A 16,677-nucleotide genomic window follows, 5' to 3' on the forward strand; every position below is an offset into this window, starting at 1 on the left:
GCAAGTCACGCCAGGGACTGGAGTGGTGCTCCACGCTGCCAGCTTGGACGCTGCACTGCAACACAGCTGCCCTTTTTTTTAACCATGTTCTATGGCAGCTTGAGTCAGCAGCAATCGTAGTTGCATACATGGTGTGTGTGTGAAGATCGCCCATGAACGACTTGGGATCACATTTTAATGAAAGTTGCTTAGGTGAATGAAAAGCATTCGATAAAAGGACAATGGTGATGTTTGGTTAGTCACTTGAAGAAGGCGGGGATGAGAGAACTCTATCAGCGGTCAAAGCAGATCGTTGAGCTTTCATTACGATTCTTTTGTAGAGATGCTCTTATCGCATTGCGTGCTTCTTCCTTAAAATGAAGGTGTTCTTAGTTAAGAAGAGTCTGAGGTGGTTGTGCGACAGGGATAAAAGTGGCTTAGCAGGACATTAGTGCAGTTTTTTGTAGCCTGCTAAAATAGCATTGTACTTGGGTACAGTGTTTATTGCAGCATGTGAAAGAGGAAAGCTATGGCTGTCTTCAGCTGAAGTTCACATGATAGAAATATGCAGTTTTGCTTTTTACCATGGCTTAAATTTTGTAAAATTATGTGTACACTGAAGTCTGCACCTGTAACATTTGTAATGCACTGTTCACTTCTAATGCTCATAACGTCTCTGTGTTGTGGTATTCTGAATGCTGCCACGTTTCGAAAAAAGGAAATAAGTGCCACTTTTTGTTGAAATAGTTACAGAATGGCCTAATAATTGTACACAAGCCTCCTCCTCATGCATGGTTACTTAACTTGTCTCTTGTCCTTGTGCAGGTGACACCTAGCGGCCAGATAACTTACAACGCCATCCCACAGATTCAGAACATCCAGATTGATGGACAGGAGGCCATTTTCATCCCAGCATCCTTCACTGGCGGCCAGCAGGCCATCCAACTAGCTGGTGGAGGACACGCACTGCTTACTAACCAGGTGTGAAGAGCAAGGGGTTGAAAGCAGGTTCAGCTGCATACGTAATTTCTCTGTCCACCTGATTACATGCACAGTGTGTTACAGGCTGGCCACAGCATGTTATGCTCATGGGAACAAAGGAAACAGTGCATGCTGACACAAAAACATTTGTTGTGCTTGTAAACAATACATTGGCTATCATGTCAAGGAGCAATTTATTGTAGAGACGGAGCTAAAGAATCGCAGTTCTACTTGCTGCCTGGGAACATGAGCAAACATTTGGTGGTGGGGGTGGAACTGAACATTTTAGATATAGAATGTGCCTTGTGGCGCAAGCTTGGCTCTAAGCATCAAGGAAATCGTCTGAACATTAAAAGAACAAACTCTTGATCTATGCGATGTCTGTTCAAAAAGGAATCAACGTGGAAGTCCGATGCCTGCTTGATAAGCATGAAGACTGACGACAAAAAGACAAAAATAGACACACATCTGCTCTTGCAGTCAAGAGGGCAAGGGCCTCTGAAAAAAAAAAGATAGTTGTAGCAAATGCATGCAAAATAGGTGCATGCAAACACACAAGCAGCCAGGCACACACCATGTCGGCGACCACCAAAGAAATCTGTTGTAGTCCTTGCAAAAGAAAAATAGCCGTTTCATTTTTTTTTTTTAGGTTGAAGGAATGGGCAGGTAGTCTGTAAGCTCTACTGTGGGCTCTTGGCTGCATGTACAGCAGTAATATCTGACTGCGCAAGTTTATTTGCTCTGTTCAATAGTTTCTGCAGGGCCCCATTAATTTGTGGCTTGGTGAATCTGTGAAGTAACTGCACACTGTGCTGGCATTTTATAAATTATTACAGTCGAATCTCGATAATTCGAACACGCTTAATTATTGGAACTGATGCTGTGGTCCCGTCAAAGTTATGTGTATTTCAATGGGCGAAAACGCTCGGTAATTCGAACGCGAAAGCATTTGCGACCATACCGCGGACCGACAATGCTCTCAGCAGCGCGCCAAATAACGCGGTGGCGCCTCTGACTGGCATTGCTCCAACACTGCCATAGAGCAAAAGCTTTGGAGAGACCCCTTAATGCAGCGGCGAAGGCCCAGTCCAGCAAACGCTTGCTTCCCGATAACGGCAGAAAATGAAACTTCAGGGAGCGGGCTATGCTGGCGACGGTCCCAGCTATGCTGAGACCGTCGGAAGGTGAGGGAGCTGCGAGGGAGTTAGGAGAGAGGGCAAGGGGAGCCACCGAAGCGGCGGAGTTGCCGAGGCCAAATCCGCTTCCCTGCCGCCCTCCTCCCTCACATTCCACTGTCTCCGCGCGTGCGCCCGTCGCCATGGCCATGCCGGCGCCGTCCACTCCCTGATGTTTCGTTATCTGCCGTTAACGGGAACTGAGTGTTGGCCTCGAATACTTCAAAAATATGTCCTTTCTTTACTTCAAACTTCTTTTAATTCGAACAAATTTTCGGGCCCTTTCGAGTTCGAATTATCGAGATTCGACTGTGTAACTCTGGACATCAGAAGGACAGTGTAATGTGTACCTATATGGTTCAGTCTCATGCATGCGTCTAATGTTGAAATATGCCATCGTGTCACACTCAGTGTCAAGTCTATTGCCATGAGATCTCCAGTCCTAGTTGCGTGAACACTTTACTATGGGCATATATGTAATAAAGGACAATACTTCCAGGTGTGGAGCAGAGTGCTTGCTCCTCAGAGAAGGAGTCTTTGGCTGACAAACCTGCATTATGCATTACCTTTTTTTTTTCTTTTTTTCTTTTTTGCAGGGATTCCTGCGCCCGCAAGGGTTCACACAGAATGTGGCCATCCGTCAGGGAAACATGGTCCAGACACTGCAGCTCCCATTGGCAACTGCGGCAGCTCCCATGCAGCAAACTATACCAGTGCAAGTGCCCATTTCAACGGGCAACGGCCAGACTATGTTCCAAACCATCCATGTGCCCATACAAACACTGCAGGCCGTTGCAACCCCGCAGGGAAACATGCTGGCCTCAGGGCAGCAGCTTGCCACTGCACAAGTTGTCCAGCAGCTCGCACAGATGCAACCGCAGATGGCCCAGGTAAGATTGCTCTGTAACACGCATCCTTGTGCTACTGTACTTCAGTTACAGTTTATGGCAACAGCCATGGCAGACCTTATGGATTAAAATGACCTTCAAGTGACCTTGAAGTTGATCGTAGGGCAAGCCCTAACAAGTGTGCATCCCCTGTTCATTTTATTTTGGCTCCACTAGAAGTGTTTCCGACACAAAAATCTGTGGGCCTGATGAAGAGCATTGCCCGGCTGGCACTGGCACACGCGATTTGTGTTCAAGTGCAAGTAGAAAGGATGTATTTTCACGTGCAAGTCGGAGGGAGTGTAAAAGTGGCTGGGAGTCACATTTTTCTCCTGCCTGGCCATTAAAATAGGGTGCATTATATTTTTTAAATGCCGGCACGCACTCAGTTTTCTCTTCCTGTAACAGCAAATCTCGTTGCGGATTGTCACACGTTGCATTTGCAGCTATCGCCACCAACCGTATTGCGATAAGCTTATTCTGCTATCTTTCCAATGTGAAGTAAGCGTCGTGTTTCTGGCAACATAGTATACCGACTTCGCGCACCAGCTTGATTTTGTGTTGGTTTCCCTTCCCTGTCCTAAAACACTACAAGCAGGAAAAGAACACCGGAAGCATGCTGCGATAACCCAAATGCGCTGCTATTTCCTGCTTCAAGCAGCCTGAAGTGAGCATCATGTTTCGCTCTGGTGGCATCGTGTTCTGGCGTTATAAACCAGCGCAATTTTGTTTTGATTTCTCTTTGCCGTCCTAAAGCACTACACAATAGGAAAACAACAGCGGCTCCGACTGCTTGGGCCCCGCCAGCTCGACGCGCGTTGGTGTATCGGCCCACAACAATTTGCACCGAGTGTGTGTGTCAAAACTTCTCTCCAAGATGCGCCACCCGAAGAAGCTGCTGACCCAGGCCGAGTTTCTGGAGTGCAAATTTAAAGGGCCCTTAAACCACCCAGAGGTCGAAATTTAGTTGTGGTGTTGCAGTTGTGCACGAGTCTACAATGAACACGTAGCCGCGAGAATTTTTGGAAATGGTGCCATAATAGCGGAGTTACACGCGTTTGATGATCGAAAAATGGCCCTCGCTCGTTTCGCTCTTTCCTTCACTACTCTCCTCGTCGGCTGGTCTCCCCTCCTCGCCGAGTGGCTCTCGAAATGTCACGTGACATGTGTCATCGCCAGCGCGCTTCTCAAAAGACTGCCTACTTCCGGTTAAGGCAGGTCCACGCTAGCGGCACATATACTGACGGCGAACCCGCCTCCAGTGCCGTAGAACGTCTGCCGCGCGAGAGGTGTCCAAAGTAGACGGCAGTTCGGCCAGCGCCGACAGATCAACGGGCCTATCGACGATCGCGAAGCTGCAAGCCTCCGCCATCGGCAACTAAAACATCGGCTGCAGCTCAGCTGCAGTGCACGGCTACCGGCTCGGCTCGGCTGTGCTCGCATCGGCTGTCCTCCGAGACGACCGGCTCGGCTGTGCTCGCATCGCAGCCGATGGAGCCACTAATAGCAGCGTATTTTTCTTCTTTGTGTACAATTATTGCGAAGAACGATAACAACGATAAGAAAATATTGCGGTTTGTGAGCATTGGTAATTAATTTCGAAGCGCCGTCCGCTTTAGCTTTGAAGGGAACGGAAAAGGCCTAGCGATGATATCGGTGCCATCGAGCCATCAGCGGCGGCGCCGCACAAATGAGTCCCGGTCTCATCCTCTCTACGTACGGCAAGGAAATCTCGCCGTTTGCGAGCAAAACCGCTGTCGAACGGTGGCCCGCAAATGGCAAGCGGCGTGCGGCGAGTTACTGTGCCGGTAACGTGGACGTGGACTCGGCGCTTCTCGGCTACCAGCTGTTGCTGCGGTGCCGGCCCGTGTTATGCGAAGCATGCCGCTATAGACCCTGTCTTGTGCGCATGTCTGGAAAGGCCAACACTGTCGCACTCTGTTCGCACAGCTAATCAGACCGCTAAGCACGACTGTGTTGGAACGCGAGCGATTTGGCACTTGCGGTGCGGGCTGTAATTACCGATTCGCAATGGCGCACAAGCGAGCAACACGACGAGGAAGAGCAGAGAGCACGCGTACTTGCTAGCAGAGAAACCGGAAGTTGTAGGTTCTTCGACCAATGGACATCGTCATCGCCACTGACATCACCAGATTCACCCTGCTTACACCGTGACGACCGCTGGGGATATAGGAAAGGCCAGGAGAGGAGGACGGCATTGTTTTTTTTATTTTGTGGCGCGACCGTGGCGCGTAGCGCTGCAGCGTTTGGCATCATTGATCGTGACGGCATTCTGAAATCGATGCGCGTGTTTATTTGAAATGTTCAAAAAATATCTGAGGTGGTTTTAGGGGCCCTTTAAGCTTGCTGAAACCGCATAAATGACAATGCATCTCTTGGGCTGCTCAGGCTGCGGCAGCTTGGCACACGTTGGTGTCTCGTGGGGCAATGATTCATGCTACACTTCACATTGCGTAGATGTCGCCCACAGTTGTGTCTGCTAGTGACTTTTATTCTTTTAGTCACTTCAGGTCGTACATTTCCCCAATTAGTATGTTTTTTCTTGAGTTTCTTTTCATAACGAGGTTTTACTGTACATTGTATTCTGTTGTGGTTTAGTACTGCTCACTTTCTTTTTCATAATGCTAATTATAATTTACCGTATTCACTCATGTGAGGCTTGCACTTTTTTTTACTTTTTTTTTCCGATTTTTAAATATGTGTGAGCCTTACATGAGGCTACTCACTGAAGTCCCAAAATATGCAAAAAAAATGCAACCACTGGCTTCTGACTAAGAACAAATTTACAGTCGCCAATCTACTTACCGAACACGGACAGTGCTGCGAAAATTTCTAAACAATAAAGCAGTCTGAAAAATTAATTGCTACGGTAAAATCATACTTGAGCCACCACAGTGTAAACTTCATTTACAGGCGTTTGCTCAGTGTTGTTATTTGTTAAAATGAAATTTAATCCAAATTTTGTGACAGCTAAGGCCATGGGTGGATTTTGTGTTCAACCATCACTCAGCCAATGTGGTTCGTGGGTTGTTGTGAAGTGCAGATACCGCGCATGTGGCCTTGACTTCAACACACTGACAATTTAGGCTGTGCTGCGCAAGATCAGGTTGAGGCTTTATTGGATTTACACCCACACGCGAGCTTATGCCGTTATGTCCGGTAAGCGCTGTGGTGCTTCATGCACATGGCAGTCAGTCTAGCCCATGCACGTGATCCCATGCCCAATCATCAAGGTGGTCTACTGGTGCAAACATTTTGGCGGTGAACTTCCCACAACGACCTGCTGCCGGCCTCACACACCCTGGCTAGGCCTAACCAGCGCCGCTTATTTCGTCAGAGTGCGACTGACCAAAGTAGTTGTTTGGTTCCGAGGTGCAGGATACGCTAATGATGATAATGCCATTATGGGCTGGACAACTAGTGCCATATAGTAGCGGCTTGCAGCAATTAACCAGCACGTGGGTAGTGCGTGACTGCACTTTTTTGCTAATTTTTTCACTCCTAAGTTGGGGTGCAGGCTTTACACAATTAAATAAGGTATAAGTAGACTGGGGACGTTCTTAAACACTGGGAAGCTCGACAAGACGACAATGGCTGGGATTTTGCCAAGATAAACTTAACCGAATGCACGTGATGACATGCGCTCAAACTTGTCCCATGTGGCACCTGCACAAGGGCACCGAGCGGTCTTGGGAAAGCCACATAACACCGCTGCTGTCGGCGGGATGCAACTTTACTCTGTAAACTTGAGAAAAGTGCAAGGTAAGAAAAGGAGTGTCTAGTGCTTTCCCGACCAGTTGAGCCTATTTGAGGTGAATACTCCGGTCCGGGATGGTAGACAGTGCAGAGTATGGAGTGGTTGGAACTCTTGGTCAGCACAGCTTTTGCTACGTAATTTAATTACAGGGTTTAATGTACCAAAGCAACTGGTAGGCTATGAGGGACTTCGTTGTGGATGGCTTCAAATTCATTTTTGACGGCCTTGGGTTCTTTAATGCGTCACCCAGCGCACACACGAGTGTTCTTGCATTCCGCCCAGTTGAAATATGGTCGCCATGACCAGGAATTGAACACATGACCTTGCACTGAGTAGCAGAATACAATAGCCACTGAGGCACAATTAATGCTAGCTTTCTTGGCTGCAGACCATGTCACATAGGGTTGTCTAATAAGCAATATCTGTTGTGCAAATTGTGGGGTCTCACACGTGCTCTTTGGACAAAGGAATTGCCAACACAGTAGTGCGAACAATCAAGAGGGCATTTATTCCACCTTCCATTCACTAATGCCTGCTAGCTGAATTACTACGCCGATGGGCGCGCAACAAATTGAGGAAGTCCGACTCGCCGTAACCAGATAGCGAGCGAATATGTTCGCCTGCATGCTAGACACAAATGCCTAATTGTTCACGTGTGTGGTCACGTGAACGGTGGGGTGTTCCAACGGTCCGAGTTTGTCCATTCCGGTGTCGTGCTGCTAAGCCTTCTCGGGATGGTCCTGTGAAGCGGGTCGGAGCACATGCGAAGTGTTTGCGCTGCTCGCCGACCCCACGCCAAAGAGGAAGACCCTGCTCCCTTGTGCGCCCGAGTAACCCCACTATTTCGTAATACGCCAAGCAACCACACCGGCCGCTGTAAAGCCACGCGACGAAGCCGGATTACAGGTGACTGGAGCCATGGGGGGAAAACATCAGGGGACTTTTTATTGAAGTCCAGAAGTGCAATTGAAGTTAAAATTGACTATTTCAGAAATACTTTGCCGCAAAAAGTATACTTCAATGCGTTCAGCAGAAGCGGAGTTATTGGCAGTCAAAGGTTGCGTATGATCCCCTTCGTGTTGCTTCTGTTCCTTCTTCAATGCCTTGCACTGCGAAGGCTATGACGGACACTATGGCTAACACTCCGCCTTCCGAACGTCACCATGGCGCGCAGTACAGATTTGTATTTGGATGTTCATTTAAATGCCACTACTTAAGGTTTTGACAGTTACGATGCGCCCAACTTCAAATGTGGTTGTCCTCAGCGAGCCGTAGTGCGCTCAAAAAGCGGACTTGTCGCAGCACCCCACGGCGGCCGTGGTATCTACGCTACATAGCAGACCGCAGCTAGATGCAACTGTAGTGTGTATGCACAGTGTTTCCTTTCTGCATGAAAATAACTTGAGTGTGCACTCGTGCTCATAAGCTCCAGTCCGGCCAGACTACATGGTGCGGACTGGTTTTGTCCTGCACCAGCTTGACCGATGGACAGTAGCCACATCCAACTTGAAGCACTATCAGTAGCTCAACACGAAGTGAAGTCTGTCAGGGGGTCTAAGCAGAAGCAGCCAGGAGTGAGTACACACTGGCAAGCGTGCGTGTGGCCTGACCTTAAGTTTCGCTTTGTTCGAGGTTAGTTGAGTGTTAAAAACTAGTTGAAATTAGTGAGACCCGACAGCTATGACACCGATAAGGAGGGTGGCCAAAGTTTAATTCCTACGCGGGCGGGCAGCCATGGCTGAGCGTGAACAGACTACAGTCTGCTTCTTTCGGAAGTGTGTAGTTTTCATTGAAATTTGAAGGCATATTTTCGCTTACTCCAACCTGTTTATTAAACTGCATCAATAAATATACTCAGCGACAGTAGGAAGAAGCACACTGACCCAAAAACCCATCTTGATTGATGTCAGCTATTGGCTAATAGCAGCCACGAGTGGGAATCTGCTATATTATGAAATAAAGCAGCCCGAAACGAGTGAGGAGCATGCCTCTATCGAAAAGAGGGTGTTTGAGAAAAAGATGAGTTCGCGCTCCGGTTGTGAGCTCCACGCATCGCACACGACTGCAAAATTTGGCTGCGATGTTTACAGCAACGTGTGCTAGTCACAGACTGTTTTTTCACCAAGCCCAAGGGGGTGGTGCAGGACTGTTTTAAAAAATGGAGATCCTTCAGATTAATGCTGGTTGTTATCTTTGAGATAATGTCACTAGCTTGTTATTCAGGCTTGGCAGGATTCACCTATATTCAGGAATTGGGAAAAACTGATTCTCAAGAAAAGAAACTTGTTCATTCTGCAAGTGGCGTGAGAATTGAGCTTGCCAATACCATATTGCTGTTCACACATGGGCTTGCATGTGAATGGTTTTATTCAGTAGAACTGCTATTGAAGCTGCTTGGTGATTTGGAGCTACAAGAACTAATAGCAGACAAAAATCACCTGAAAACATGTTTATTTAATGTGCTGTGAGCAACAAATGCTGAATGGGTAAAGTGCGCACGGCAAACATGCAAATGCAGACACGCCACTTTGGCAGATTGGCTTGGCTTGGCTTTTCCAGTGGTTTGGACACAGCTGGCAGCTACTGGATGCAGTAGTATCCTATTGCTACTTCCAACTTCAAGGAGGTGCTGCTAATGTACCAAACAGAACTGGTTTTGGCACGTAAAACCCCAGAAAGAAAGAAGAATGTACCAAACTAGAAAAGTCTCTCTTTTTGCTGATTGTGCTGGCCAAGTTCTCACATCGTTGTGCAGGTGGGGTCCAGAAGTGAAAGGTGCACTGTAAGATTTAGGAAATCTTGGTTGTCGGCACGCATACATCCGTGGTGCGAGTGGCGATACCATGAAGATGTCTGAAGAACCAAGCTTGTTTGAACTTTCGCTGGTCGAGGAATCTATTAAAAACTGTATGTTATTCTTGTACTTGTTACAAGGAGTGAAGCATCAAAATGTCAGTTTTCTATTACACAAGTAAACTTTTGTACAGTTCTACGAGCATTATAATCAGGGTTCGAGTGTTTGTGCAGGCCATATTTCACGGAGTAATGATAGTACATTACAAAAAAAGTTTTAATCGTAAGTTTAAGGTGTGTAGTGTGTGGATAATGTTAAGGGGGTTCTTTTCTTTTTACTCAAGCTTTGGTGTAGTGCTGGAGCAGGCTGTTTGTGTGTTGCTTGTTGAATAAGAGCACCAGCTTACCTTACATTATTGGTATACTAGCACTTGCTTGGTGCAAATGGTGTACTAACCTTGGTTTGGTGTGTGGCAAGGTTAGGCATGGTCACTTAGGTCAGGACTTTTTATGTGCAGTTTATTTAAATGTTATTGGGCTTCTGTAACATAACCGAATATGACAAACTATTTTCACTAAATGGACGCTAGATTTATTTATTGTTGTGAGGCCACCCAATGCGCCAGTAGGCGTATAAATTAATAAGGCATAAAACTGCTTTCCAGATAGCACCATTAATGCTGTGAAGAAAGCGAGGCCTTTTTTTTTTTTTTCCTTTTTACTGTTAAACATGCATTTGTCACAAACCGCACAAGTGTTTGCCATTGCTGGTCAGCAGCACTAACATCTCAAAACCCTTGGGCACCTTATTGATGCAGAGCAGATAGTTCTTTAGAACAGCACAACCTACCCGAATTTGCCACACACCTAACTAGCCTGCCTGCCTGCCCACTGCACTGACTTGCGGCTCTCTTGGGGTCTCGCTTTCCTCCTGCTCCTCTCTGGCCCCCCCCCATTTCTGGCTTGGTGGTGGTGGTGCACAGCTGACCGCCCAGGGCCAACTGCAGCAGATCCAAGTCACAGCCACGCCCACGGTGGCAGCAAACCACCAGCAGGCAGCCCGTCCCCAGCAGCCACAGCCAACAGCAGCGACCCCGACGTCCTGGTCAGGGGCCACCCAGGTGGTGATGACCTCGACGGGTGAAACAGCAACCATCACCACAGGGGGACAACAGCAGGCCACCGTCCAAAGTGCCTCCAGCGCTCAGGCGCAGCAGCAACAAGCCCAGCAGAATGCAGCCATGGCTGCACAGGTGCAGGTGCGCCACATGCTTCCTCCTCTTTGCACCCTGCCTTCCCCCCCTCTGTTGGAACATTTTGGTGGCTGCACCCTTCCTGCTTCACTTGCCATGGCAAAGCCTTAACTCGGTGTAGCAGAGGGTTGCGCTATGTGCTCGCACGTTTGGGCTCTGCGCGTTGTTTTGTTGTGTGTATTTCCCTCCTGGCTTGGCTCTGCTGCAAGCTTACTAGAAAGCTGCTTTCATCAAGAATGGAGTTTATTGATATTGAGTTTGTGTGTGTGTCTGTGTGTGCATACCTTGTTTGTTGACCATTCTATTGCAAGAACTGGCAGCTGCCTTTATTGGTCATGCAAGCTGGAAGGGCAAACTTTTTTTGATATCACAAAACCTTCCATGTCATCATCTACATTTTCTGCACCTCTTTTGCATCAGAGGTGCTGATCAGAGCAAAACTTGTTATATAATACAGTAGCTACAGTCAAACCTTATTATCCCCTTCAGTCACGGTCTACACATTTGTGCACGCGACTTATTTTTGCCGTTTCTGTGTAGTTATGGCAAGGAATAGACCAGGAAACCTAATCTTAAGGTAAATTAAACGTTCTGGTTACCTCAAGTACCTTCATTTTACTTCTGAGGGAAATCTATCGCTACCGAAAATCGCTTTGGAGAAGGCAATATTTTTATTTTCTTTCTAGTAAAGCTTGCAACCAATAATAACTTGTGCAGGTGATTCACCCCAGTGATTCAGTTGTTTTTTTATGACGGAATGTATCATCAAAGAGTGCACAAAAATTAGATTCTGAATCACTCTGTAATTATGGTCACTCATAATAAAATGCAGAAAGAGTCATTCTACCACCTTGACTTGTTCTTAATGGAGTTTGCAGCACCTTGGCATAAAGTTGTATAAATTTCATACATTTATCTACAGTCGTTCATAATTCATGACTGAAGGGGTTATAATGATTTATTGAATATAACGAAGTAAATGGGTCATTCCATCCCAACGTCCCAGACGTTGCGCTCGAGCCACTCTAATATTATTTTAGTAAATTGTGGTTAGTCATTTTGGTGCACTATTTAACCTCGTAGACCTCGTAAAGCAATTTGAATGTTGCCATAGTGGGCGAAACCTGGATTGCGAAAAAACATCTGCAAGAATCCAATACTACACGGAGGGCATTAAAAAGCTGATTGTTGCTAGAAAAGGAATTAGCTTTCTTATTCTTTAGCAATGGTGGCCGTTACTTGTCTCACAGTGTCCTTTATGGCGAAGCAATACTGCGGTTCTGTGCCAATTTTGACTATCTTTACAAAATTCTACATTACAGACACAATAGAACTGCATGATGTGGCTTCATAGTTGGCTGTAAGTTTGTAAAAAAAAATATTGACGATGGGCGAGTAGTTTCGAAGTGGAAGAGCTGCAAAACATTTGAAACATCAGCGAAATGCCTCATGTTCAGGCAGATGTAGTAGATTGGCAATGCGGTCCTAGTAAAATAAGCATGCTTGAATTCATTTGAAAGGCTTTACGAAAGAGGTTTATTTGTGAAAGTTCAATCGGAGTAATTTTTGGTTTAGGCAAGAGAAAAAAAATTATGTTGAGCGGCTGCCGTGCCCCTGGGTGCCGGCCGTAAGTCCGCTTCACTGCACCGCACACTTCTCTTGGGCAATGGAATAATGCAACGGCTGTGCATGTGGCAAGATCGTATGCTGCGTTGCGCTTTCACATTTCTGGTAACTTGGAACTAGTGTGGATGGTTGGTATTAAGTTTCGGAAGAGCATCAAAGGCTGCTGATTACTACTAGGAGCTGCTATTTTATTGCCACATCCATGAATTGGTGCAGGTACTACAGATGTAGTAGGAACTTAGCTTATGTGCCCGTTTTTGATGCTTTTGGGAGGTTGCAGTTTTTACTGCTGTCGCCAACATATGGTCTTTGCCACTTGAAACACCTGTGGTCTGTTAAGCCTTTTCCCCACGCTTTCTTTTACAGCGAAGCTGTTAAGGGCTCAGTCTTTGATGGTTGCGTCCGGATGTAGAAAAAAACTCATTGGCCGTATGCTGTATGTGCGAGTGAAAGCGCACGAGGGACACGCGCATTCACGGGGAGCGGACACACGGCAGAGAGCAAACGCCACTTCTTCCGTCGCGCGAAAGGCCGTGGGGGGATGGGAGGGATGGAGGATAGGCGACGTTTAGCTTGCAACCGGGCGGAAGGGGAACTGGCGACTCAATGTTCCACGCGAAAGGAGGACAGCGGGAAGGCAGCGCGGAAGGGAGGGGTTGCGGCTTCTGCTCTGCGAGCAACTTTTACTTTGCGCGGCACCGGGCGGTCGCATGCACCGTATCTTGAAAGCGATCTGCAACATGGCTCCTACCTTTGTATGCGCTCTGCTTTCGCCGCTCAGTTTTTCCGTTGAAGCGATAGACTGCATGAACCTTCGCTCGCTGCTGCTGGCGTGCTTGCTCGCGCCAGCGTTTTAACAGTGGTTGTGTGCGGTCGCACAAACAACGCGTAGAACTGTTGTCGACGGCGGCAGCATTCTGCCCGCGTTCGGGCACCGAACGCGCGCGGCGTTGGTGACGTGCTTATGAAGGACGTGCCAACCTTTGCTGTACACCCCATGGCGGTGTACTGTAGCGACCATAAGGCCATGGTCCCTGTGGTCACAAAATAAATGAAAACCACCGGATCATATATATTTCTCATTCTTTAATAGTTCAAATATCCAATTACACCATCACATCTTAATAGTCATAATTGGAAATACATAATTCCCACCATAGTACAGTTTCGCTGGTCTTCCATTACCACCCCAGTGGAAGGGCTGACAGTTTTTAAAGGACTCGTACCTATAGTGGCCAGCATCTCATTTATGTCTTCATTCGCAATGTCTGGCTCACTCGGATCAGAGTGAGCTCCACTTTCCTCGAGAGAACCTTCAGAGCTTGTAGCTTTCGGTGTAGTGTAGCACATGCGCTTGCACTTCTGGCACAACCTCTCCCCAGGTATGAGTTTCAGCGTAGGATGGAGTTCAGCCAAAGTTGTGGTAATAATGCATGTCCCACGCATATTTTTCACATCCACAAGGAACTCGTTAGGGCCCCATTTCGACGCCATGTGAGCTGTGTACTGTTTCACGAACATGGGTGTAGTGATGGTAGCTTACTGTAGAGATATCTCAGGTACGTACCACGCAGCTTTAGGAGACAACGTTCAGTTTCGCTGAAATCTTGCGCGTTAAATATCTGCTGTTGTTTTGGCTGTGTTGTCATGTGGCAGTCCATTGGGCCTAGTGAGCGCGCAGGCAGTTGACTTCCTGAAATGTAGAAATGGGACATAAATGTGCGGAGGAACTCCCTGCTAGCGTGTTCTTAAATAAAAATACAATGCGCCAGCAAAGTACGCTAGGTATGCAAGTACTGTTGCGCAGGTCATTTGGCAGACAGAATTTTCACTAAAAGGTGTAGTGAACGGATTCAAAAAAAAAAAAAAGTAATTATGTTTTATTTACATTTTGCCATGACGTACATATGTATATCAGAAGCTTCAGTACAAGCGTAATTGAAAACAGCTTCATTTTGATCGATAGTTCTAAATCATCGAAAAAACAAGCACCTCCCTTGAAGACGAAGGCATGAGACATACCTTACTAGTTCATTTGTAAGCCAAGAAATGTGTCCTTTAAAATTTTTTATGCTTACCTTCAGATGCAGAAGCATCCGCACGTAAACTACGACGTCTTTCTTCAGTCATGTCAGCCACACTAGGAGAAGCAATACAATCATCTCAAGCTAGAAATTTCTTTAAACGTACACCGTCGAAGAGCAAACCCCACAAGCTCTCTCGCCATCCACGTTGCATGCTATGCCTGCAGCTCAGTAATTGTCAGGCGGCATCGTCCTTCTAGATATTAATCGCTTCCACTTTCAGTTGTACAGACCAGCCTGTTATCAGTATAAGAGCACAGGCACTCCATGTAAAATATGACAAGGCAGCAGTATACTCGCCATTCGCAGTGTATATGGTACGTGCTGCCAAGAGATGGGGCTCAAAGACGACCCGCGGGTTGGTAATGCGACTTCCGTAGCAAAGTTCACCTCTGCTGAAGAGCAGAGCATAAGAAACCAAAGCAGCTGTCGACTCTGATGCAGTAACAGCGCGAGTCACGTTCAAGCGAGAAGCCCAGAAGAAATAACTATTAAGTGTATCCCCAATGTTTTGTTATACACTAAACAAACCGTTTCTTGTTTTCTGTGACAGCTACATAGCGGTGGCACCACGGGAAATCGGCGAATGCGTGTGAAAACCTGAAACTGCAAAGCAGCATACAATTTTGCCACCCGTGCGGTGGCCGTATCTTTCCATAGCCCTAGAGAAGCGTACGGCGCAGTGAAGCAGACTTACGAGCCGGTGCCCAGGGATGTGGACGTTTGGCATATTTTTCTCACCCGGCGGACTGCCCCCTGTGTGGTGGTTATGCGGACTTCGAGCATGTCCTGTGGGGCTGCGCATTTGCCGGTCCCCCTTTCACCCAAGAGGAAATGATGATGCTTATTAAGGCCCAGGATCAGACCTCTCAAATCCTGGCAGTTAGAGGGCCCGCGAGAGGGCCATCAGGTTTGACCTGATGGTCCCCGAGTGGGCCTAGCCAGGTGACGTCGAGTTTACTCGCGTCTATTGTGGACCCAATAAAGTTCACTCACTCACTCACTCACTCACCTAAAACAAAAATTACTCCGATCAAACTTTTGTCAAGAAATCTCTTTAGTACACCCTTTTTAATGAATTCAAGCATTCATTTTTAAGTGAACCTCACCACCAATCTAAACGTGCCTGGAAATGAGGCATTTCACACATTTAAAAAAATATTTGCGCCTCTTCTTTGAAACAACACACCCATCAACTTCAATACTACCTTGACAGATTAACGGCCAACTATCCAGCAATGGGATGCAGTTGTATCGTGTCTGTAAAATCTTTACAATTTTGCAAACATAGTCAAATATGGCACAGAATTGCAGTATTGCTTCGATCACCACAAAGCACTGTGTGAGAAAAAGTGGCGGCCGCCATTGAGAAAGAATATGAAAGTGAAATTTTTTTTCTAGGAACCAGCAGCTTTTTAAGATGCTCCATGTAGTATGGAGCAACACGAGAACTAGGTGAGAGCAGGAGCCAACGTTTCAACAAGTCCACTTGTCGAAACGTTGGCTCCTGCTCTCACTTGGTTCTCGTGTTGCTCATAGTCTTAAATTCCCATCTCCCGCATTCCCCTTGTAGTATTGTATTTTTGCATGTGTTCTTTCGCAACCTAGGTTTCGCCCACCAAGACAACATTCAAATTTTTTTCTTGCAAAAATAGTCTTTGAGATCAAATACTCCACCAAAATGATTGACTGGAATTTTTTCGAATAGAATTGGGGGTAAGGGTCGAGCGCAGTGTCTGGAACTTTTGGCGTGGAATGGCCCAAATATAAGTTCTCCTAATTCTAGTGAAACCTGTGCATTTAAAAGGTTATGTTTTATTGAAGCAAAAATTTCCTTTAGATGAATAAAACAAACCTTCCTTTTGTTCAAAGTGAATCTTAACTCATCATTTCACACCAATTAGTCTGAGATCTGATAGCGCCAAGGTGGCTAGCAAATTCTATGATGTAGGAGTTCAAAACTTTTGTGAGCTATCGGCTACTTGGCAATGCACCAAAGCCTGACGCAGATATGGAAAATGAAGTGAAACATCACAAAATACAGGCTTTACTCAAAATTCTTGGCCATAGCTATGCTTATCAGTTTTTCGTGAGTGTGCTGGTGCAGTGTGATAAGCTTCT

At 46.7% G+C, this 16,677-nt stretch overlaps 1 protein-coding gene across 3 annotated transcripts in view; it reads left to right on the forward strand.

Moving 5' to 3' along the window:
- The window catches only part of LOC119442987 (transcription factor Sp3-like), a 67,810-nt gene that overhangs the window by 15,898 nt on the left and 35,235 nt on the right, over positions 1-16,677 (forward strand). For 2 of the 3 annotated variants that reach the window (XM_037708090.2, XM_037708089.2), the window contains exons 3-5: positions 805-960; positions 2,732-3,025; positions 10,577-10,852. In XM_037708090.2, the coding sequence (XP_037564018.1) occupies positions 805-960; positions 2,732-3,025; positions 10,577-10,852 (726 nt within the window). The remainder of the gene's footprint in view (positions 1-804; positions 961-2,731; positions 3,026-10,576; positions 10,853-16,677) is intronic. The other variant, XM_037708091.2, reaches the window with a different exon arrangement.

This window comes from Dermacentor silvarum, chromosome 2 (genome assembly GCF_013339745.2).
Source record: "Dermacentor silvarum isolate Dsil-2018 chromosome 2, BIME_Dsil_1.4, whole genome shotgun sequence".
In the NCBI taxonomy this organism is placed as follows: Eukaryota; Metazoa; Arthropoda; class Arachnida; order Ixodida; family Ixodidae; genus Dermacentor; species Dermacentor silvarum.